We start from the raw sequence: 26,133 nt of genomic DNA on the forward strand, positions 1-26,133 counted from the left end.
TGTGTCAAGATGGTCCCTGAAGCGGTGGTGAGGCTGCATAGCTATTGTTCTGTGCAAGTTTCAAAAATCTGTCTCAAGCTTTCATGATTGTCTGTTTTCTTTAAATATTTATTTTTAATAGAATACACAAATGACAAATACAATCCCCACCGCACATGCACACACCAATGTGTGCATGTGCCCCCACCACTTATTTCCCCCCACCCCTATTTGTAGAGTGTTTATACATTCAATGAACCACAGATTTCCAACACTTTGCTATTGTTACCCTGGCTGCAGTAAATAAGAAAGCCAACAATTCCTTATTTTTTTCCAGCTCAGCCTTTCCCATCATGGAAGGATAATAATGCAATTTGAGGATCTGGAGTAGTTTGTTGGAGTGTTATGTGGCTAGCCTCTTCAAATATTTCTTACCCAAAGTGCTGGCCCTCTCCTTCTGCACCCTGTTTTGAGGGGGTTTGCTGGCTACCAGCAGAAGGGATCCCATCAATGGCAGATTCTGCCCACTGGGGCACTTCTTGACACTGAAGGCTGGCAGGGCTGAGCAGAAGCAGACCTCCATTCCATTCAAACCAACCCCAGCATGGCAAACAGGGGGTTTGGATCACTTTGCCTGTGGCCATTGGTCTATAGAACTACAGAACTTTCAGAAGGCATCTGAAGGAAGCCCTGTTTTGAGAAGTTTTTAACGTTTGATGTTTTACTATGTTTTTATATATTGATTAATACACATTGAAAAATTGAGGACTTAATCTAGGGAGCTGATTCATGCTGAACCTATGCAATTTTTGACTACAACAAAGGTTAGCAAGGCATGCGACCGGCAGGAAGTGTGAACACCTGTCATTTATAAGACTTTGGTTTCTGTTCACTGAAGTATACAGCCTTAAGGTATTCTTGGATCCATCAATGCACCTGGGCTGTCAGGTTGCTTCAAACTTAGCAACGGCAGTCCATCCCTATTATCATAACCTTGACACCTATAATAAGCTCTATGTACCACTACCCCTTAAGGACTGTTTTTCAGTTGCAGCTGGATAGGAAAATAGTTCTTATATACCTCACATACAATCACATTCCCTCTTGGATTCCTTAGAATCAGACCATCTAAGAGTTGATACACCATTTGTGCACTAAAAGTGATTACTATGTGCACAGAAGAACACTCAGCAGTTCCACATTTGAAGAAATCCTGATGGAGGTACAACAAAGCCCAAGCACAAACATTTTCCAGATGTTTTGCATTTGGTTGCCATAACCAAGGATTTGAAACTTTAGTTTAATACATTTCAAATTTGCTTTAAAAGAAACACAATTTAAAAGCATTAGAAGAACCACCATTCATAAATTTCTATTTTTTAAAATGAATTATGTTCAACTAAGTCATACTCAGAGTAGATTCATTAGAGCTTATGGACTTAAGGAACTGAACTATAATGAAATATTACATTAGTTCTCAAATTTCTCTTATAGGGACAGTCTTTTATTTACATAGATGCCAAATATTGCCAAAAGACATCAATAATAGTAATTTGTTGTTGTTGTTTAGTCATGTCCGACTCTCCATGACCCCATGGACCAGAGCACACCAGGTACTCCTGTCTTCCACTGCCTCCCGCAGTTTAGTCATAGGACCGCAATTCCCATCTGCGTAGCCCTGTGCATGGTTTTCCTGGTATGTTACAGAATATAGCTCTGTTTACACTCACATGTTGCAATTTCCATACTTGGTTATTTGCAACCTTTGCACAAATCTGTGGACCAAAGCAGGGATACGTAGAATAGATCAGGCAAGCAATGTGCCTTGATGTGACTAAGAGAGATACTAAAGGTTCATCTAGAACAGGTTGATGAAAGAGAGTCAAGACCATAAGAGTCAAAACCAACACACAAATATTGATATCTCCAGAAAAAATATTTGCTTCGTTATAGAATTTAGGTCTCACACCTTCAACATGAGCTTATGTTGCCAGGGCAGCTAAATAGTATGAAACAAAAAATGGCACCATCATCACCATACATATAAATACTAAAACCTAATAAAACTATTTATTGAATTTAGATACTGCCCTCCTTCCCAATGAAACACATTAAAACAATCAATTCAACAACTAAATATCCACAAATCTATGAATTAGTTCATCAGATTTAGAGAAAAGATCCTGAAGGCTTCTTCATGGGGTGTACAACTCTGGAAAACCTTACTGTTGCTTTTGAAGTCAATGCCTGGCATTTATCTCAGGCAAAGGAGGTGCAATGAGAAAAGAAAAATAGTAGACATATTGCAGGCTCCACCTGATCTATTCAAGGTTATTGTACAAAAAAGAAGGCAAGAGGGGGCTTCGACAATTCTCCTCCAGCAGCCTCATCAACGGGGATTAAGGAACTTTGGCTAAGCAGCTGAAAGAATGAGCAATTAACTCCAGTGATGCAAGAAGAAATCAGCTAAAGGCAAATGGATTTGTCCAGTTTTCATCCTGTGGAAAGGAGTCTGTGGTGGTTCTCAATGGGGCTTATAGAGCCAAATTCACACAGCCCTAAGACACAGGCATATATTTGCAGCCATAAATGGCATGACTGTAGTTTGTGTTCCTGTTCCTGTTCCCTGTTCATCCATGAATGCCATGTCAGAATTTGTCCCCAAACAACCAAATCACACACTTATTGGTGTGTGCTGCAGTGGAAAAAATTGATCTCCAAAGCTCAGTAAGTTTGAAGAGAGGTTTTTAATTAAAACCAGGTTAATGGGTCACAATTCAATAAAACTCTTTATAGAGCAGTCTAAATGCATCATACCTACCCCATGAGAAAATCCTGTCCATCGGAAGCTGTTTAGAAAGGGATTTCCTCTCTGCTATTTTATAGAACAGCAGCAATGGCTGCTTGGGGCACTTTATGAGAAGTGGGTCATAAATCCAAACCAATTAGTGAAGACAGTACACAGGCAGCATTTGTGTTGAGCATACATCCCACACAAGTACACTTCAGGAGGCAGGGATCAAAATAAACAGCAGCAACATGAAAAACATAAGTCACTGAAGTGGTCCCTTCTCCAGCAATCCATGACTACATTTCCTTGCCTTGCTTGTTTTGCCCCCATCTCAGTTTAATACATTCAGAATATATAGATTGCACGAAAGGTGTTTGCATAATGCATATTGTTGAGAAAGTCCTTTCCCAGTATTAACTTCTTGATCTTCCAAGTAAATTTCACTATTATTGCTGTTGTTATTTATACTGGGTGGAATGGAATGTTGCGCTAATATGATCATTCCATCATTACAAAATATTTCTGTTTACCAGATGGAATTATCTCCCCCAACCCAGAATGCTGTTCTAGAGGTTTCCCTCAACCCCCACTCCAAGCCAATTTGGGGGGTGGGGTGGGGAGGGGAGTAGGAGAATGGGGGAAAGCAAAATTGCTCTAGGGGGACTCATTTGTGCTGGCTTCTGCTAGCACACCTATTCAGTTGACTCTGCCCCAACTGTTTATTGTTATTCTACGGTGACCCGGGATACATTGGGATGAAGGGAAGTTTAATTCTTTGTCCGACTCTTCGTGATCCCATGGACCAGAGCACGCCAGGCACTATATACAGTGGTACCTCTGAAACTGTTCTTAACCTGAAGCACCACTTCAGCTAATGGGGCCTACTGCTGTCGCCTCGCCACCAGAGCACGATTTCTGTTCTCATCCTGAAGCAAAGTTCTTAACCTGAGGTACTATTTCTGGGTTAGCGGAGTTTGTACCTGAAGCGTTTGTAACCTGAGGTACCACTGTAAATTTATTTGATCACTTGCTTGGAATGAGATAAACGAAAGGATAAGACGCAGCAGCCACATTTCCTGATCAATAATGCAGATTAGGTGATTCACACCAAGTTAAACTACATTCATCTATCCATTAAATCCCTTTTTAAGGAAGGACGTTCTATTATGTTATTACTAAAGATCAAAATGTCCATAGTATTTCTACTGGACAACAATAAGGAAGTCAACATCTGAGACCGTGGTTCATAATAACCACCAAGCTATTCTGTAGTTCTTTCTCACAAGCTGGAAGTGTTGGGTTTTTTTCTTCTTCATGCGATGACAGATTGACAGCCATGCTGATAAGCATAAAAGAAATCATACCAGTGCCCCTCACAATCACTCTTTCATGAAGGGCAGTAGTCAATCTTTCTCTTTCTCTTTATCTCTCTCAACTCCGACCTAACTTATACAACAATACAGGTCCCAGACTCCAGCCAAGAAACCAAGAGATTGTCCTACATCACATCTTAAATATTTTCAACCACAGCACTGTCTGCAAAATCATTTTAGGATAAAACAAAAACTCCACTACCCCTATTTCATACTGACATATGCCCCAGCAAAAAAAGAGTAAGCCCAAGGTGAAAAGCTAAGGAAATAGTAGAGAACGCACATTAAAAGACCTGAGTGTGGAACATGTTTCAGGTCACTCTAGACAACAATAAAATAAATAGTTGAACTGGGGCCTGATGTACAAATTCACCATGAGTTTGCAGAAGCACGCAGCAAAACTAAATTAGACATTCCTTGGCCCAAAAACAATATAGCTGGAAGAACATTTGGAAGCTGCCCCCTTGTATATGTGGGTTGTAGAGTAAGTACTGATGACAAGCATGGCACTGAGCTACAGAAAGCAATAATTTAATAATCACCTGTTCTTGCTCTTAAGCAATATAGTTCTCTTTGTAGGAAATGGGAATGTTGCGTTGATGTATCAGCTGCATTGCTGCTGGCTTACAAATCATACCTAGTTAGAGACCAACAACTCACAGGGACCTGGATTTATGTATAATAGGAAGCCAAGGCTTATTAGCTTGTTTATCCCACTCATAACAAGGGAGCAGAACAGGAGCAATGGGGAGCATGCAGCAGCATGTTCCTCATTCATGATGGTAAGCTACAATAAGCCAGAAACCTGGAATTATCCTTATGTGTCAACATGGAAAAGAATTAAAAATTTCACAAAGTACATCAAAAACTCCAGGATATGTGGAATAATTTCTCCCCTGTTCATATTCTCTTTCATTCTAAATTTGCATTGCTCGACAGATCAGGGATTTATCATCCATAGAAAACTGCTAATATTTTAAATAAGCAAAGTGGCAGTTTGGTGTTTCTGCATCCAGACTATTTGGACAAAGCACTGTACCTGAGTTGTAGAGATTTGTGGGCAGGAGGTTCCAGTTCCAGTTCCTAGCATCTCTCCAGATAGAGCTGTGAGATACCCTGGAGAGCTGCTGCCAGTCAGCATAGACAATGGTCTGATTCAGTATATGGCAGCTTCCGATATTCCTTTGTTAATGTAACGGATATGACACCATCTCTTTTTAGAAAAATTGCCTTTTGCTTTTGAACTGAGTTAACAACAACAACAACAACAACAACAACCATTTATTATTTATACCCCGTCCATCTGGCTGGGTTTCCCCAGCTACTCTGCGTGGCTCCCAACATAATTAAAAGCACAATAAAACATCAAACATTAAAAACTTCCCTGAACTGGGCTGCCTTCAGATGTCTTCTAAAAGTCAGATAGTTGTTTATTTCCTTGACATCTGATGGGAGGGCGTTCCACAGTGCACGGGCACCACTACCGAGAAGGCCTTCTGCCTGGTTACTGGGCATAGTACTGTCCCTTGGTGGCTCAGCTAAGTTTTACCTATAGAAATTAATGAACCTAAGTTATGTCCATTAATTTCAATAGGACCACTCTGAATAAAAGCTTAGCTGAATACCACCTAATAGGTGGAATTCAACATTGTTCTATTTGGATTGTTCTGTCAGCGTAAACATTTCTACATTCCAGATGGAACAATCTTCCCTCTCCCCATCCCACATGGTGTTCAGGGTGGGTGTCCCAACCCTCCAGAGCGGCATCCCCAAACTTTGGCCCTCCAGATGTTTTGGACTACAATTCCCATCTTCCCCGACCACTGGTCCTGTTAGCTAGGGGTCATGGGAGTTGTAGGCCAAAACATCTGGAGGGCTGCAGTTTGGGGATGCCTGCTCCAGAGTTTATTGGTTCAGGAGGCATGGAGGAGGACAGAGGGACAAGTCCCATTGTGCTAGCACAACTTGTCCCACTGGCTCCCACTAGTGCAACTGTTCAGTTGAAACCATACCGACAAGTGTCAGGTCATCATTGGGCCTTGGCCGGCTAGAATATCTTTTTTAAACAGGTATCAGACTGGGATAGTTATAGAAAGCCTTTGGTGACTCTGTTGGGGACAAAACACTCAAGTCCCAAACCAATATAAACTGCATGTTAAGTTAACACAGAGATTTCTGGGGGGAAACTGAGAAAAGCGAATAAAACCATAATGCCACTGTATTGTGTTTCCATTTTATTTAGTGTCGTTTCTAATCCAGTTCTTAGACAGAACTGTCCACTGATATCTGAGTGCGTAATGGATTAAAGTCAAAGACAAGTCTAAAATAATGTAAACATTTGCTCCTTCATAAAAGCCCTTCTGAAGAGAAGTGGGACATAAATCCAACTAGCCTGCAGAGTGCCCTGACAGTGTTTGCTTTACATATACATCCCACACATGTCCATTAGGAGGTCTGAGTCCGGATAAACAACAGCAGCGTAAATCAACATACCGTGCAGATGGATTTGCAAAAATGGTTGAGCACTTTAGGTCAGTCTCCTAGCTTCTTCCTTTCTTCCATGCAATAATGTCTGAAGCCAGTCCTTCTCAAATGTTGAGATAGTGAGACTTTCTCAAAGGGGAAGGGGGAGACCTGCTGGGGCCTCCACATGGTTAGCTGGCTTAACTAGCCACTATGTGCCATGTCAACTCCCATGGCTGGCAGACAGACAGAGAGAAAGCCTTAGGACCATGTGAAGCCCAGTTCCTCACAGAAATAAGAAGCTCACAAGGGCCATCATATTGTCATTTGTTACTCCCAACAATTTCAAACTGGAAAATAATCAAAGGAAAATAATCAAACAGCTTCTTTGTGGATATTGGGAAGGGGCACAATAGCACTTTAAGCCACTTGTTCAATCAGTGTATTCAAATTTGGACTAGAATTGGATCAGTCCTTTGCAACAAAGCATACTGCGTAGGTTTCCAGGGTAGAGATAATATTTTGTATTTTCACACAGACATAAAATAGCTCTTTAAAATATTGCTACCTCTTAGATACACAAAATTAACTTCTCTCCAAGGCTTTTGTGTACCCTAAGAAAGAAAAGTGTTTGATAAATGAACATTGATGGACAGTTGATGTTCCTGTAGCCAAGAATATAAGTTATACTTACCTGCAGATATAGGGGCTTAAATCAGCATTCTGCTCATGTGTACATGTGGCTGAGGAAACCCCCCCCCCCCAAAAAAAAACACACAACTGTTTGGCAGTGTGAATGTAAACCAGTGAAGGAAAAACAAGTTTGAATTTGTGCTGGCAAGAAAAAGACAGCTCTCCTAAAACTTCCTATACTCAAAGAAATGAGGAACAAATAAATATTGTTTTAAATGTATCAGGATTTTAATATTATTCTGATTAACATAATTATCTTGTTTATCAGAGCTTTACTGTTATGCATGCTGCTATAAAAATATTAAGAGAAAATGAAGCCCCACTTCTTTCTGAAAGAACTACAAAACAGCTGCAGCAAAGAAACTCATAACAGGGGAAGCTGTTTTTACTTGTAGATCTAGCTCCCTCCTTTTAAGGACAAACAATTAGTATATTTTGATGGAAGAATAATAAACTGAATAGAATATTGGGGAATTAAATCTTCAAAGAGAAAACAAAAAACAAAAAGTTGCACAATTATTAAAATCCATGCCTGCTTCTAGACACTGAATGTCCAGTAGTATTTCAATTCACAGTGAAAGGAAAAGGAAACCAAAATTAAGAACAGTATACAAGGGTAGAAAGTAAACTGATCAGGAAGGGAGCATTGAAGTTTCTAATTAAAGTTTTGCTTGCAGAAGTTACTGATCTGTTCATAACAGACATTTGAAGTAAAGGAGAAAGTGTTTTCTTTTTCTTTTTAAAAACCTGAAGTTTTGAGAAACTCTACATATATGCAATTTCTTACCAAGTCAATTCCCACTTTACTGCATTAAAAGCATAAAAATGTACTATGCATGACTTGAAATAAGTATGCAAATTTTAGCATTATCATGCATAAAGAGAAGAAACAGATATTTTTAAAGACTAGCAGTACATTTGGTTAAACTTCATGCCAGCACTGAACTCCTTGTGTATCATCATCACACATGCTGAGTGTCATAATAACTGCAGACAACATTAGCCATTCTAAACCTATATATTTTATAAGGTTGAGCAAAATGTCCTCCAGAGAACATTTACATATCTACCACCATCCACACGAGATACTTAGGCCACAAGGGAGCATTCATCTCATACTACTAAGATCTAACCAGAGCATTTCAGTTCCTCTGGTCAATGATCACTTCCACTTCCTTTCTTGCAATGTCTTCATTTCCTGCATATCAGATAGTAGTATGTGGAAAATAGGCGTTTCCCCTCACAAGTTCTAATAGTTATCATATCCCAGTCTTACTCAAAACACTTGAGATCATTTTAAGAATCCCAATTTATACTTTCACATATTCACTATTTCATAGACCTTGTCTATAATCGTTGCAGCTTCAGCCAACACATTACATAGGGTTGCCATATTTTAAAAAGTGAAAATGCAGACATATAAATTGTTAAGCTTTTTTTTAAAAAATCAACTATTTTAAATGAAATTCACCAAAATCTACACTTCTGACATGGCTGCCATACACCCGGATTTTCCTAGATGTTTAAGTGATTTCCACCCAGACACAGTTTACAAGGGCTGAATCCTGGTTTTGTCCAGGCTATGTCCAGGCAATTCTGGATGTATGTCAACCCTACATTACAGCAGGCTCATTAGGTATATCTTATCAGCTGTGGCTCCAGAACCTCTTCATATCTAATAAAAAACATATTCTCTACCCCTCCATTACCCACACTCATATAAGGCTGAAAAGCAGTATCTAAATATTCATATATATAATAAAGTGTCACCATTAAAAAACTTGGATTTTAAAGTTATTATTTACCCTCCCCTGCACTTCTTTAGTCTTTCTTGTTTGCTTTTACAAACTTGCTTTTAAGTAAAATAGTTAATACATTACCAGTACTTCTTTAAAAACATTAGAATGAGTGCTACTATCTCGTCTCTCATTCCTAGCTATTTTGATCTGTAACACTGCAACAGTATCAAACACTAATATTAACACATGGCAACAGTAACATTTGGGACATTGGGGGTCTTTTTCGTTTTAGAAAAATGTTGAAACATCTGTAAGCACTTATAGAGTAACGAATGTGTCTCTCCTGCAGTTGAACAAATATATATAAGAAGAGCTGAAGAATCATTAGACGTAAAAACGTAATTTTTCAGTGGAAAACCTTTAAGATATTCAGAGTTTGACTTTGCTGAAAGACTACTGTAGCTTCATTTTTAGGTTTTAACATAAGCCATCCCCTTCTACCACCAGTCAAGTTGGTGTTTGTGTGACAGTCAGAATGCTGGAATACTATTTATATCGCACTAATCAGAGTAGGGTAAAACCAGCTGGTGTCTAACAAAGACTGGGGAAGTGATGTCTGGCATCAGTAGGCTAGGGAAATCTTATGCTTGGTCTTACAACACATCTTAATATTGTACCTTGACTGCTAATCAGACAGCTCCTGTAACATCTGCTGACAACTAAACATTTTGCTCTAATCTCAAATATTTTATTTTAAGAATAAATTCAACAAGCAACAAATAAAAACACTGGATTATTAATCTCCATGCACCCACAATTTTGTATGTGTATTTATTACACAAGAAAGACAAGACAGATTTGTCTTTTCACAGCTTTTCTCCATAAAGTACATATGAACATCGAAATAGCCATTGCTGGTCAGTTCACACATTTACCAAATCCAGCTCTCTGTTTTGCCTATTCCAGGCATGGCCAAACTTAGCCCTCCAGATGTTTTGGGATTACAACTCCCATCATCTCTAGCTAACAGGACCAATGCTCAGAGATGATGGGAATTGTAGTCCCAAAACATCTGGAGGGCCAAGTTTGCCCATACCTGGCCTATGCTAACCTTCCACAGGATCTCAGGTAGTAAGCAGCCATTCTATAAAAGGAGCCACTAGATGTAGGAACAAAACATCTAAGGCTGAAGGCTCCCCTGAATCTTCTATAAGCAAGGGTCTAAATCACAAAGTGTAAAGTATACTGTGCAATTTTGGTAATGAACATTCGTCACAAAAGGGGGCATAAAAATTGACCATGCATTAACAGAGCTTGGGCTACAGTTTAAGATTGTAAGCCATTTGAAAAACTGTATTCAATGACAGAGAGCTCAACCACGCACATGAAAAAGATGAAAATGAAGTCAGGTGTTTGCTGAAAAGTGTGTTCTTGCACCTTGTCTCAATGTTTGAAAAAAACAAAGACCCCCTCAACAACCACCCCCAAAGTAAAATGTTTTCAAACATTTCACTTGAAAAAACATGTGATCTGTCAATTCAAATAGTGGGTGTTTGGTCTGTTTTAATTCCTGGGAGTTGTTTACTATGAGAGGAAAGAGAAAGCAGTATTTGCAGATGGAGATGATAAAAACCCTATTCACAAATACCTACAGAAATATAAACATTTACTTCTTAAAATGTAAAACGAATGTTTGACATAGAAGTACACGAACAATAAGAAAGTGCTCAAATCACAGTAGTCTATGCCTACACATGCTGTAATAACCCCAAAATTTCACCTTCTAAACTAATAAGCTAAATCTTAAGGCACTAAAATAAACTCCAGAAACACTTTTGAAAACCGAAGGTAACTATCCAAGAGCATAGGTAATTCAATTGTTCTTCTCAAGCTGCAGAGAGTACTACTAGCCATGGGAAAGTACTGGAGAAACAAGAGTGTCTCAAGGCAATGACCGCTTCCCCAACATAAAGGGGAGGCGCATTTTGCGCAGTCGCGTGCAGCCCCCTTGGGAACCCTAGGGCAGACCTATGAGTTTGGAGGCTGGCACTGCCTACCTGAGGCTGGAGGCTGGAGGCACCGCCCACTCCATCAGCCGACCAATCCGGCCGAAGGGGGAGTGCCAGGGGGATTGGCCAGGTAGGATCAGGTAGGCTTACCTGCACACAAAGAAGAGGAGCCATTCTTGGGAAGCAGCCGACGGATTCAGAGCTTTAGAGCTTTGCTTTGAGTTGGTGCTCTGGGGGCCTTTGTTAGCTTCGCTGGACGCCGGTTCAAGGTAAGTGCAGGGCCTTTGTTTAGGCCCAACTTTAACAATTGCATGCCTATTTTGGAATTTGTTTCCCCCCCCCACCCACCTGAATTTAGGGCCCATCGACCCTGGAAGGAGGAGGGTGGTAGGCATCGTGGGCCCCCTGGCCTGATTCTGCCCCCCCCCATGCAATATCGGGCCTACTGGCCTCTGGGGGGTGGCAGGCACCTTAAGGAGCTCCGGGTGCTTCCCAGGCCCGGCGGGAGGCTTCGGCCTATCCAGGCGGCCTCCCAGCCATCGCGGGCGGCCTCGTCACCTCCCCCAGGACTGTTTTCCGCCGGCGGGGGCCTCGGAGGCCTCCCGCCGATCCCCTGCGACGCGTGGGGGGGGGCGCCGCCATCTCGGGCGGCCTCCCCACCCCCCCCTGAAGTTTTTCCAGCGGCGGGGGGCCTAGGTGGCCTCCCGCCGATCCCCTGCGACTCCGGCTGCTGCCGGGTCGCGTGGGGGGGGCCGCCATTTCGGGCGGCTTTGCCACACACCCCCCCTGAAGTTTTTTGCAGTCGCGGGGGCATCGGAGGCCTCCCGCCATTCTTTGCGACTCCGGCTGCCGCCGGGTCGCTGGGGGGGGCGCCGCCGTTCGGGACGGCCTCGCCACCCCCCCTGAGGGCTTTGTGGCGGCGGGGGGCCTAGGAGGCCTCCCGCCGATTCCCCGCGACTCCGGATGCTGCCGGGTCGCGTGGGGGGGGCCGCCATTTCGGGCGGCTTTGCCACCCCCCTGAAGTCTCAGGCAGCCGCGGGGCCTCAGAGGCCTCCCGACGATTCCTCGCGACTCCGGCTGCTGCCGGGTCGCGTGGGGGGGGCGCCATTTCGGGCGGCTTTGCCTCACCCCCCCCTGACGTTTATTGCAGCCGCGGGGGCATCGGAGGCCTCCCACCATTCTTTTGTGACGCCGGCTGCTGCCGGGTCGCTGGGGGGGGCGCCGCCATTCGGGACGGCCTCGCCACCCCCCCTGAAGGTTTTTGTGGCGGCGGGGGGCCTAGGAGGCCTCCCGCCGATTCCCCGCGACTCCGGCTGCTGCCGGGTCGCCGGGGGGGGGGCCGCCATTGCGGGCGGCTTTGCCACACCCCCCCTGAAGTTGCTGGCAGCCGCGGGGCCTCTGAGGCCTCCCGCCGATTATTTGCGACTCCGGCTTCTGCCGGGTCGCGTGGGGGGGGGGGGACGCCGCCATTTTGGGCGGCCTCGCTCCCCCCCAGGGAGTTTTTCGGCGGCAGAAGTTGCAGCGGTGGCCCGGGTCGCGTTGGGGGGTGACGCTGCCACCGTTGAGGGCCACGCCCCCCCCAGAGTCTTCTCTTTGGCGGCGGGGGCTTCGGAAGGCCTCCTGCCTGTCCCTGGTGCCCTGGCATGCAGGGCTGCACGGGTGGAGGGGCGCCGCCATTGCGGGCGGCCTAGCACGCAGCAGGACACCTAAGGGCACCAGGCACCTTGGCAGCGGCCATCTTGGGGGTGGCCGCATGGCGGCGGCCATCTTGGGGGAGGCTGCATGGCGGCGGCCATCTTGGTGGTGGCCTCATGGCGGCGGCCATCTTGGTGGTGGCCACATGGCGGCGGCCATCTTGGTGGTGGCCACATGGCGGCGGCCACCTTGGTGGTGGCCACATGGCGGCGGCCATCTTGGTGGTGGCCACATGGCGGCAGCCATCATGGGGGCGCCCGCACGGCAGCAGCTGGTCGAATGGCGTCAACCTGGTGCTGGACACTAGTTCACGCATGCCCGCATGCGCACAGCGGCGTACACGTATGATTAACCCTTGCATTATTTGTCTTTTGCAGCTTTGGTAGCGTTGCTTGTTGCGACTCAGTTCTTGCTTTCTTACCCTGTCTAATCTAGTTTGCTTGGAGCAATTTCACTACCCTACTCCAACTGCTAGCTGATTGTGATACCGCTCGGTGCTTATAGCCGACATCATGCCCCCCAAGCGCCAAGTCTCCCCACCCGTCACCAGGAGGGGCACCGTGAGGCATGACCCCCGCAAGCCGGTAAAGGCTCAGGCTCCCGCAAAAAGCAAAGGGCGCAAGGCGGGGAAAGTACGTAACAAGCCTCCCAGTGCCCCTAAGGGTAAAAAAGCCGCTGGGGGCAAAAAGGCGGCCGCCAAAACAACCCACAGGGAGAGCCCCTCCCCCTCACGCTCCTCACGTGGGGGCAGTAATTCCAGATCAGAGCGTGAGGACAGCCAGGAGCGGACCATCGCCCGGCTCAGAAGGCGCCTCCGTAGATACGAGTCGCGGGGGAGTTCGGTGTCGCCCTACCGTAGCAAGGGAAGCTGCAGCGGTGGTTCACCTGACCGCCGAGCCCGTAAGGACCGATCGGTTTCGCCGGCCTCATCCTACAGACATAGAGGTAGGTCCCCCTGCCGTAGTTCTTTCGATAGGTGGGGGAGTGACAAGAGCCACGAGTCGCGCAGTTCATGCCACCACGAATCGCACAGAACATGTCGCCACGGATCACACGGGACATGCCACCACGAGAGTCGCCGGCATGGATGCAGGAGAAGGGGACGCAAGTGTAAGAGGGATTCCTCTGGATCTTCCACATCTTCAGGTAGGTCCAGTTCTTGTGACAGTGGGCATGGGCGGCGCATCAAAGGTTATTGGGTCACAGGACCACATTCCCCGGGGCTACCGCATTGGGTCTGGCGCCGCCGCAATCGGAGGCACAGGCGTGAACATGGTGCCATTGCCCCATGCGGGGAGGAGGGCATTGACTCCGCTGGTAATATCAGAGAGTCCAACTTTGAGCGTACGGATGACCCCCCGGGCATACGCCTCAATTCGAAGCTCAGGGAGAAGATTCTCAATGGGGAGTTTGTAGACCTCTTCTCCCTGCTGTCCCCGGCCTCTAGTACCAGCCAGAAGTTTAAATCATCCGAGCAGCGGAAAAGGGATAAAAAGGTGTCCATTGAGCGTACCTTCCGCAACTGGCTCACAGGATTTGCCACATATGCGGGGATAGTTTCAGCTGCTTACCCAGATAGGGCCTGGCACCTCTACAATTACCTGCTCATCATCCTAACTGCGGAAGCCAAAGCAGGTGAGAAGGCGGCGCTCGCCTATGATCATTCTTTCAGGGAGCGCGCAGCCCAGGACCCCACCTTCAGATGGGACGTCCAGGAAAGCAAGGCGTGGTCGGAGCTTGTCGCCCCATATTTTGAGAGACAGCCGGGGTTCGATAGGCAGCAGAAGCAGGCCCCTAAGACATCAAAAAGGACCTGCTGGGAATACAATAATGGGGCCTGCTTCAGGGAGAAATGCCGTTACGCTCATGAATGCGAGCGCTGTGCGGGTTCCCACCCCATCAGCAAATGCTACAGAGGGAAGCGGCCTTTTCGTGGCCCACGGGGCTCGGGTTCTGGCGCGTCCCAGGCGGGACATGGGGCCGGAGCACCCTCTGGTGCCTCTGGATCACAGCCAGCAAAGGGCTCTTCCCGAAAATAACCACCTCCTTTCCCTAGCCCCCTCCCCCATTTCTCTCCCAGCCATGTTGCCATTCCTGCGTGTTTATCCCAACAGAGAGGCAGCAGTATACATCGAGGAGGGCTTTAGAGATGGCTTCAGGATACCTGTGCAGGGCACACCCTCCTGCTCAGTTGCACCCAACCAGAAATCAGTACGCGAGATGCCACATATCGCAGAAAGAAAAATCAGCAAGGAACGCCTGCTGGGCCGTGTGGCGGGACCATTCACCGAGCCTCCATTGCCTGGCCTCATAGTATCACCTCTGGGCATCGTCCCCAAGAAGGTGCCGGGCGAGTTCCGCTTGATACATAACCTATCCTACCCAAAGGGAGGCTCGGTGAATGATGCCATTCCACGTGAGCAATGTTCGGTGCATTACGCGTCCCTCGACCATGCTATCAAGCTGGTGAGGGAATGCGGCCCAGGCGCCCTCATGGCAAAATGCGACATTGAGTCGGCTTTCCGACTGCTCCCAGTGCACCCACACGATTTCAGGTTCTTAGGTTTCAAATTCCAGGACAATTGGTACTTTGACAAAGCCATGCCCATGGGCTGCTCCATAGCATGTGCAGCTTTTGAAACATTTAGCACCTTCGTGGAATGGGCCATGAAACAGAGGTCAGGTTCCCATTACATCTCGCATTATTTGGATGATTACTTCCTCGTCCGCCCTGCAGGGTCGGACGCATGCGCCAGAGCGCTGGCCTGCTTCGAACAGCTGGCAGCCGAGTTCGGCATCCCTCTAGCAGCCGACAAGACGGAGGGCCCAACCACGGTCATATCATATCTGGGCATCGAATTAGACTCCATCAGCCAAACTTCCCGATTGCCGCAGGCCAAGCTGCAGATATTAAGGGAAATGATTAGTGGTATGCAGAGAGTACTACTAGCCATGGGAAAGTACTGGAGAAACAAGAGTGTCTCAAGGCAAATCTTTAAAAGTATAGTATAAACACTGACAACTGGGAAACACTGGCCTGCGAGCGCTCCAGTTGGAGAACAGCCTTTACCAAAGGTGTCATGGGCTTTGAAGAAACTCGATCTCAGGACATGCTAAGAGGAAGGCACACTTGGCAAATCCACACCGTGATCAACTCCCGCCTGGAAACCAATGTCCCCACTGTGGAAGGACGTGTGGATCCAGAATTGGCCTCCACAGTCACTTACGGACCCATTGTTAAAATTGTGTTTATGGAAGACAATCTTACTCAGCTACGAGTGATCGAGAGAGAGAGAGAGAGACTGAGGGAGCCGGCATTTGTCCGCAGACAGCTTCCGGGTCATGTGGCCAGCATGACTAAGCACTTCTGGCGAACCAGAGCAGCACACGGAAACGCTGTTTACCTTCCCGCCGGAGCGGTACCTATTTATCTACTTGCACTTTGAGGTGCTTTAGAACTGCTAGGTGGGCAGGATTACCCCATATACTTATGCCTTAAAATGCATGAGAATCTTGCAATAGCAACATAACAGATGTAGCTATTTCTAAAAACCAGCAGACATGTTTCCAGACATGTTTGAAGATCCTTTCCCAGATATAGATGCATGCATTACATTCCTACCCATGGCATATATGCAACTACCTCTTTAGTAAAGAAAATAAAAAAATCATTCCCATAGCACCTTAGAGACCAACTAAGTTTGTCATTGGTAGGTATGAGCTTTCACATGCATGCTTCTTCACTTCTTCGTGTGCATGCACACGAAAGCTCATACCAATGACAAACGTAGTTGGTCTCTAAGGTGCTACTGGAAGGAATTTTTTTATTTTGTTTCGACTACAGCAGACCAACATGGCTACCTACCTGTATTTAGTAAAGAAGACATCCATGTGTTCCCTCTGTGTGGACCACACCAAGAAGCATGGCAAGGCAAGATAGAATATCTACCAACGATCGAGACCATTGAAAAAATAGTGAGAGGTTGGAATGACCTCCATATCTCCCCACCTCAAAATGCCTGGATGATGGCAATGAGCTTTCATCAAGTCATCTGGAGTCCCTGGCAGCTGAGGTGCATGTGCACCAGCCCAGGGGAAAAGAAGTGACCAAAGGAGAACAAAGGCAGGCTGATCTCCCCATCATCAAAACAATTGCAGGGTGATGGGGAATTTTTCTCAGAGACACTTAACTGTCATCAGTGGCTACTAGACATGATGACCAAGCTCTACCTCCACAGATGGAGGGCAACAGTGCTCTTGTGCTCACATTCTGCTCCCTGGTTTCCCACATGCATCTGGTTGAGAACAGGGTGCTGCACTAGCCGGGCCACTGGTCTGATCCAGCAGGCTACTCTTTATGTTCTTATGTCTTTGACATCAGTTGCTTTGACTGCCACAGTGGCAAGGTAAGGCAAAACTGCCTTGTGCCTGGCTCAGTCTGAGCACCATAGGTGAGCCAATATCAGATGTTAACAACAGTCAACCTTAGATTGCAGATTATACACTGCATAGGCAGACCAGTTCTGTTCCAACTGCAAGCTCTGCCTTCAATGAAAGATGCATCTTCAGTTAAAAGGGGCCTGGCCCACTCCTTTTACTTCAAAGGAGAGAGGTAGACTGTGGTTTCTATGTCATATCATTGGGCCAGAAGGGCACCAGCGCCACAGGCTTGTCTTGTGGAATTTCATCCTCTGGCTTTGAGTCCTTGACCTCATCCCTCAACCCCAGTTTTTTTCTGGTTTTTTGGAGGGGGAAACGGAAATTTTTGGAAAAATTGAAAAAAATGCTACATTAGCACTTCTTTTTTCTTTTCCAGATTGAAAGTCATTCTGTTACTTTAGAAACATAAAATATAACGATGGACAATTTTAATGGGCATAAAATTATCACAACTAGCATATTAAAAATATAGTGTATCCAAACAGGAACTAAAATTTAACTTGTCATTCATCACTGTTTGCTATGCAACATGCTTACTCCACCTCCCATGTTTTGCCCATGAGACCTTATGTATTTCCTGATGTGTGTGGTCTGTTAACCACTTTTCATTTATTTTCATTTATTTTTTTCTTTCATAACACTTCTCTGATTGCCACAACAACACATATACTTTCAGGCCCTTTTTGTTGCTCTATGTTTTCTTCCAGTGCTTTGAGGCCTAGTGAAGAAGAACAGAACCAATGCATACCACACACATGCAAAAACAAAACTGAAACCTTTTTCTTTTCTGGTGACAACATCACCTCCTAAAGGAAGAAATGTATCTTGTTCTTGCATCGGAGAGTTCAGTTTGTAACCTAGGACTTTCTTGTCCTCACAGAAATTAGAATAATCTGATACCATACATATTTTTTAAAAAATGATTTTTAAATATTTGAACCCCTTATCTTAAAACATTTTATTCATCATGTTAAAATAAAACATTCCATAATCTATTTTTTATTTTTTCCAACTTTTTTTTTTGGGGGGGGGGGAAGGCTTCAGGAAAAAACCGGGGGGAAACCGCCCCCCCCCCCGAATTTTCCCAGTTTTTCCCCAGGCCTTCACATCTCTAAGCAGAACTAAGGTCAGAGGAAGCTTTTTCTGAAGTCAACCCCGTAGAGATTCCCTGAAGAGAGGAGGAAGGTGAAGCAAAGAAATAAAATGTTTTTGCCCCTCTCTTCTTATTACAGGATTCTCACTTGTATCTAACTAAAACATGAGAACTGCAACTTAGAGTACCTTATCTGAGCAGATTGGGTCTGTCATATACAGTGGAACCTCGGTTTATGAACACCTCGGTTTATGAATTTTCGGTTTATGAACACCGCAGACCCATCTGGAACAGATTAATTCATTTTCCATTACTTTCAATGGGAAAGTTCGCTTCAGTTTATGAACGCTTCAGTTTATGAACAGACTTCCGGAACCAATTACACCCATGCTTCAGTTTATGAACGCTTCAGTTTAAGTACTCCGCGGACCCGTCTGGAACGGATTAATCCACTTTCCATTACTTTCAATGGGAAAGTTCGCTTCAGTTTATGAACGCTTCAGTTTAAGTATTCCGCAGAACGTCTGGAACGGATTAATCCACTTTCCATTACTTTCAATGGGAAAGTTCGCTTCAGTTTATGAACGCTTCAGTTTATGAACAGACTTCCGGAACCAATTGTGTTCATAAACCGAGGTACCACTGTACATTACTGTCGGAGTAACATTGCTTCCCATGGGGCCTCACCTGTCTTGTTTGTGAATCCAGATACTGCAAGATGAGTCTTGTATTCACGCTATGACTCCAAGTATTCCCTAGTGCTGCGGTCACATAGCCAGACTCTTCATTTCTAGAGCCTAGAATAAAGAAGACAGAAGCATTGATATTACATTCTTGTAACTGAAGTACAAGGAAATTTCATATTTTAAGTCCAATGCATTTTCCAAGAAAACACTAGAGCGAAAAACCAAAAAGGAGAGATAAAACATGTATTCATGTTATATCGGATGTGCTTATTATTGACAGCTGCTTATACAAGAATTAAAAACAACAACTGGCAATCATTTACCATGTCTTGCAGGGAGTTAAGACAGCTGCATATACTTGCCATGTCATATCAGACAAACCAATGAATGCATCCCATAAAAGAGGAATGACCTGGGCATCAAGGAAAAGAGAGGCTGGGAAAGACCAGATTCAAACAAAAACATGCTGGAAAGGGGTTCACAAGACGCCATTCAACAGTTTTAGGGACTCCATTCTGGATTTGTGTACGGTTTACTCCTTAGTATATTACCAGCAACTGATAAGACCAAGTATTTAACATGCCCAAACAATATGATCAATGCATCTTCTAGTTAATCATATCCTGTTATAACTTCTATTTCATTTTTTTCCTGATTTTCCAATTATTTTTATTTTAAAACATGACCAAAAAAGATGAAGCATGCTAGTATTTTCTGAGCTGCACCTCCAGAAAATGTTGACTGCTCTACTGTATACAGTGGTACCTTGGGTTATGAACTTAATTCGTTCCAGAGGTCCGTTCTTAACCTGAGGCGCGCTTTCGCTAATGGGGCCTCCCGCTGCTGCCACGCCGCTGGCACACAATTTCCATTCTCATCCTGGGGCAAAGTTCTCAACCCGAGGTACTACTTCCGGGTTAGCGGAGTTTGTAACCTGAAGTGTTTGTAACCCGATGTGTTTGTAACCCGAGGTACCACTGCATATGACAAAGTCATGCATGGGTTTACCTATCAGATGTATGTCAATTAAAAAACAGCAACCCTCTATTTCACATTCGTACATAAAGTCTGTTGAGGCACATGTTTCAAATCCATTTCCATGCTTCTTATTAAGTGTTTTGTCTTGGATCTCTTTCCCAGTCACTTTGATATGTTTTTTTTCTGGTTATATCCAAAAGCATAATAATATGACATAGTTTTCTCAAAACCTCTTTTGGCAGAATATTAGATTTTCAAATTTTGTTAACTCTCACTCGTATTTAAATGATCCCCCACAAACACTCATGCTCATATTCATTCTTTCACCTCAAAGCCCTGAACTTTCAGAAAGAAAAGGCTCATAATTGTGTAAAATTAAATGAGGTTTCTCCATTATATAGGTACTGAAGACTTTCTACCATGTCACTAAATGAGCAGGTTACTAACACAACATATATAAGAAAAGGCTGACTCATGAGAAAAATCAACCTTTCCAAAGTTCTTATTTCTGCACCTCTATCATGAAAATTGTGATCCAGATGTAGACATGGCTAGGAAACAGTTAAACTTAGCATGCAAGCGAAGGAAATATATCATTGCCCTCTGCATTCCTGTACACACCCAGGACTCCCACTTATGTCAACAGGTAGGCTGAGTGAGCAGTGGAGGCAGGTTCAGGGGGCACAGTGGTTAGAAAGAGTGCAGGCACATAAATTACTCTTTCCTTATTTCTGGGGGGGAAACACTTGTGGTACCAGGCTGCAGCAGCACCTGCCTTGACAACTGCTGGCAGGAATATTTATGTGACCCTCTGAGCCGCTCACATATATGCAATAGTGCAAGACAGTTATTTTGGGGTAGAGCAACCTCCCTTTTACAGGGCAACTGGGTGGGTGGGTGGGAAGAGAGCCTTGCAGGGAAGGTTTCTATTTAAAAGAGAAACACTATATCCCTTCTGCAATCTCTGCATGTTGTATAAAATAGAGGGAAGTAAATCAGGAAGCGGCAATGTGTACTGTGGAGGAAACTGAGGAGGTCCCCAGGAGAGTTCAATGGCAGTTAAGAGCCAGACATTTTGCCTCTTTTAGCACCAAACGCCAGGAGACAACAGATGTCTTAGGGGCAGGAAATCGGAAATGGCAGGGAGAGAGATAGCTCAAATATGTTGCTTAAAAATTATTCTATTATTTCAACTGTGAAATGAATTTTTAAAAGACCATGAAGGAAGATTAATAGTGCATTTTATCACACATATCCCTTGCCTTATCCCATCTTCAACTTTACTGACATTTTCTAGAGACCCGAATAAGCCCCGCTTCCTCTGTTCCCCAATCCACAAAGCAACCACCACACCAATATGTTGGCCCTAATTACAACATTTAGGGCTTTTTAGTTTTAAAAAGGGGCAAGTAGTGTAGGACATGGTAGAGGTATATGAAATTATGCACAATTTAGAAAAAGGGGGTAGATATTAGTTTTTCTGTCTCTCTCATAATACTAGGACCAGGGTGACTGCTGTAAGATTCAGGACAAAAGGTTAGTACTTTTTCACACAGTTAAACTATCACTGCCATAAAATGAAGTCAGGACAGTATATGTCTGAATACCAGTTGTTGGAGATCATTAACAGAAGACTATTGAGTCCTGCTTTGGGGCTTTCTACAGGCATTTGGTTAGCCATTGTGAGAACAAAATCCTGTAGTCTTTGAAGTGAGGCTCTTCATTTGACCCTCTTAAAAAAACAACTGGTGGGCCCCACCTTAGATGAAGCACTGCCCCTTCTCTGACACAGGAGGCAACACCACTTTTAAGACAGTGCTCGGAACAAGATATGCATACATTATTATTTTTTAAGGAGGTGTGCTTTTTTCCTTCAGAATTATTGGTTTCCCTCATGTGAAAGTTCATGGAAATTAAATCAATAAATGTGTCAATACCGATCAGAAGGTCGGCAGTTCGAATCCCTGCAACGGGGTGAGCTCCCATTGCTCGGTCCCAGCTCCTGCCAACCTAGCAGTTCGAAAGCACGTCAAAGTGCAAGTAGATAAATAGGTACCGCTACAGCGGGAAGGTAAACGGCATTTCCGTGTGCTGCTCTGGTTCGCCAGAAGCAGCTTTGTCATGCTGGCCACATGACCTGGAAGCTGTATGTCGGCTCCCTCGGCCAATAATGCGAGATGAGCGCCAAACCCCAAAGTCGGTCATGACTGGACCTAATGGTCAGGGGTCCCTTTACCTTTACCTTTAAATAAAACATGTCTCCATGCATGGGGTGGCCTTCACATGTTTTTTGCCTCACACTCTCCCTTCTCTCCATTCCGCAGTATTGTTTCAGATTAGGAGGTGAGCTTGACAGTTTTGATGTCCAAAGGAATGATCTCATTCCCTGGACTAGCCGGCCAAGGTGCATTCCGTACCCAGGACATGGTGCATGCTTCATTGCTGATCCATGAGGAACTAATAAACAAAGTTTTGGGGGGTAGGCAGAAATCTATTCAAACATGTATGCCAGCACCACATATGAATAAAAAAATGACATATAACTAATCACTCTGCAATGCTTTGGCTTGTGCAAAATAAAACACAGTGGGGGGTAGTGGATAATAATACAAAGATGCGCATACTGTTCAAATAAACTGTATTTGGAGAGAAATTCTTTCTCTACATCACCTGCTCACCAGACAATCCACAATGCTCTGTGGATGTATTGAAGGGCAGAATCTAGCTCATTTTATAGATAGGAAGGAACATAGGAAGCTGCCTTATACTGAGTCATTGGTCCATCTAGCTCAGTACTTTCTTCATGGGTTGGCAGTGATTCTCCAGTTTCATACGGCCCTACCTGGAGATGCCAGGGATTGAGCTTGGTCCCTTCTGCATACAAAGTAGATGCTCTACCATTGAGTTATGGGCCCTCCCCAACATATGACTTTTGCCCATACTGAAGCAGCTTGATAAGCCCTGGAAAAGCCTGACCCATTCAAGGATCTTCATGAAGCTGTTTAGTGAAGCTTTTAATGTTTAATAGACTATTGTATTTTAATATTCTGTTGGAAGCCACCCAGAGTGGCTGGGAAAACTCAGCAAGATGGGCTGGGTATAAATAAATTATTATTATTATTATTATTATTATTATTATTATTATTATTATTATTATTTTCTGGGGATTAGTAGCAAAGTCAAGACAGGAGTGCCTGGCGTGCTATGGTCCATGGCGTCACGAAGAGTCGGACATGACTAAACGACTAAACAACAACAGTAGCAAAGTAGTATAAATGTGCTGATGACCAACAGCTATTCCTCTCCTTTCCACCTGAATCAGATGAGGTAGCAGATATGCTGATAGATATGAGGTAGTAGATAAGCAGTGATGGGCTTATGAGGGACAAATAAACCATGAGTGAATCCCAGTAAGATGAAGGTACAGACTTTTTGGGTGCAGGGATTAGGAAGACAGCCTCTTTAGGATTGGGTAGCACTTCCCCAAATGAAGCAGGTATGTAGGCTGATCCACAATTGTAACTGGAGGTCCAGATGTCTTCAGTGGCAAGGAATGCCTATTTCCAGCTCCACTCAGTTTGCCTGCTTTGGCAATTCCTGGACCAGGAAAGCCTGCTATCAGTAATGCATGCCATGGTTCTAGATTCAGGTAGGTAGCCGTGTTGGTCTGGTGCAGTCAAAAAATATAGATAGATGATAGTGTCCAGTAGCACCTTAGAGTCCAACCAAGTTTGTTTTTGGTATAAGCTTTCGTGTGCATGCACACTGATATCTGGTATCTGAAGAAGTGTGCATGCACACAAAAGCTTATACCAAGAACCAACTTAGTTTGTCTCTAAGGTGCTACTGGACACTATCATCTATCTATCTATCTATCTATCTATCTATCTATCTATCTATCTATCTATCTATCATCTATCTATCTATCTATCTATCTATCTATCATCTATCTATCTGTCGCATGCTATGGTGACCTTGCGTTTGAATTATTGCAATGTGGGGCTGCCCTTGAAAATAGTCCAGAAGCTTCAGCTAGTGTAGAATGCAGCATTTTGCTTGCACTCAGGGATCCTCAATTTTTATTTTTATTTTTAAAAATACAACCATGGGGTGATGATGTATGTAACCTGAGTAACTTAAGTCCATGAGCTTCAGTGGGTCCACACTGAGTATGAATTTGTTGGATACCCCCATATTTTTGGTTGCTCTTGAAAATGTTTTAACTTTTGTTCACTCTTCTCCATTTAGATCACAATCCTAAACAAATATGTGAACAGAAATATTTTCTAGAAAAATGACTTTTTCATAGATTCCCACCCCCCACCGCCCGGTATAACCAGTGAGACTTAATGAGGCTTTTCTAAACAACAAAAGATCTAAGCCAAGATCCACCCTGAAAATAATGTGAACTCTAGATTTAGTATTAAAAACAGTAATGAGAATTCTCTACCAGGTCAATCACATAATGTTTGTTTTTAATTTCAGGATCCTTGGAAGTGGCATGCAGGACCACTGTCATCACAACATGTTTTGCATTAGGGAATCTCAACTCCTGGCGTCAGTGGGTTCATGTGGATTCCATTTTGTTTTGAAACCCTTCAGTGAGAGGCCTCAAGCCAGTACTTAGGTTCTTGTCTACTAAAGACCAAAAGGAAAAAGAAAAGAAATTATCCAGCTGTTCTGAATCCTAGCCAGATGATCTACTAGATGCACCAACCCTGAGTGAAATGATCAGGTTTCACAGACTCTGTGGAGGTGGGAAGACAGCTGGTTGTTTTATAGTGGCAGAGAGAGGCTAAGATTAGGAGCTGGAGAAAACCACAACCTAAAAGAATTGATGAGATTCTCTCTTTTCATTTGAAAGAAAAAAAAACCTCAGTGGTTAACAATAACAAACATTTTAACTTCCAATATTCTAACTGTCTTCTCTTTCTGTTTTTATAGTTACTCTGTTGTGCTGCTTTTGCAGCAATGATGGTGCAGTATAATAATGTATAAGAGGATAGATACTTTCATCACCTAGAACTCCTGATGCTCTTCTTCAAATTCAGTATTTCTCTCAGCTTTTCTGTTTGACAGGCTGAAAAATTCTCTCAGCTGAACATAACTTGCAAAAGTGTCTCTATAAAACTCCGGTTTTCTCTATCATTCTATTCTTCCTTTGCCTTGATAGGATCCTGCAACCAATCCTGTTTACAAATATCTTCTCCTCTTCATCCTTATTTCATGTATTATAAAAACAGTTCCCACTGCAAAATCATATTTACTTATTCATCATTTAGGAAAAAAAAGGAAGAAGGGACTTAGGACACTGGAGTCCTAGCAAAATAAAAAAATTCCTTCAGTAGCACCTTAAAGACCAACTAAGTTTATATTTTGGTATGAGCTTTCATGTGCATGCACACTTCTTCAGATACCTGAAGGTTGGTCTTTAAGGTGCTACTGAAGGAATTTTTTTATTTTGCTTCGACTCAGACCAACACGGCTACCTACCTGTAACTGGAGTCCTAAATAGCATTTCTGAAGTCTAGCTGAGAAGCACAGAAGTGCAGAGTTGGAAGGGACCCTGAGGATCATCTAGTCTATGCAATGCAGGAATATGCAGCTGTCCCATACTGGGATCGATCCTGCAACCTTGGTGTTATCAGCACCACACTCTAACCGACTGAGCTCAGCAGAATTGCAGTGTGGACTGTTTCTGTTCAGGGTTTTAGCCTGCCAACACTTCCTTCTTTCAGGATACTTCATTCTGTTCCTCTCTCCCCCAAATCCAACAGCCAGCCAGTACTCATTGGCAATCAAAAATGCTCAGTCCCAACTGAGTCGTTTTGGGCTCCCCTCACCCTGCTTTGTATTTCTGCAAACCTTTCAATTAATTCATCCAGGCCTGCTCACAGCATTCTCTCAGGTGTGTGCATGGTGTCGTTTTAGTTACATAAAGCACAACACTCAGAGAGCTGAGTTTTCTGTAAATATATTATGAGTGTTACTATGAGCTATTACATAAAATTCTTCCCTTAGGAGAGAATACAATGGTATTAAGCATATTGGATGTGGTGATTGTGAGGGAGTGAAAGGCTTGAATTACATGTGCTTATGTCCCTTAAAGCTTGAGGAAGAAACAAGCGAGATTTGAAACTGTCAGTGCAAATTCAAACGCCTCTGCACACTATGTTCAAAACCTCAGGGTAAAG

General features: G+C 44.1%; 1 protein-coding gene across 4 annotated transcripts in view; it reads right to left on the minus strand.

The window, feature by feature from the left end:
• RAD51B (RAD51 paralog B) overlaps window positions 1–26,133 on the minus strand; it is a 305,547-nt gene that overhangs the window by 123,739 nt on the left and 155,675 nt on the right. For all 4 annotated transcript variants that reach the window (XR_009557519.1, XM_060273900.1, XM_035113654.2 and 1 more), the window contains exon 9: window positions 18,963–19,072. Coding sequence is in view for 3 of the 4 variants with exons in the window: in XM_060273900.1 (XP_060129883.1) it covers window positions 18,963–19,072 (110 nt within the window). In the remaining variant the exon portion in view is untranslated. The remainder of the gene's footprint in view (window positions 1–18,962; window positions 19,073–26,133) is intronic.

Source organism: Zootoca vivipara, chromosome 1, assembly GCF_963506605.1.
Source record: "Zootoca vivipara chromosome 1, rZooViv1.1, whole genome shotgun sequence".
NCBI lineage: Eukaryota > Metazoa > Chordata > Lepidosauria > Squamata > Lacertidae > Zootoca > Zootoca vivipara.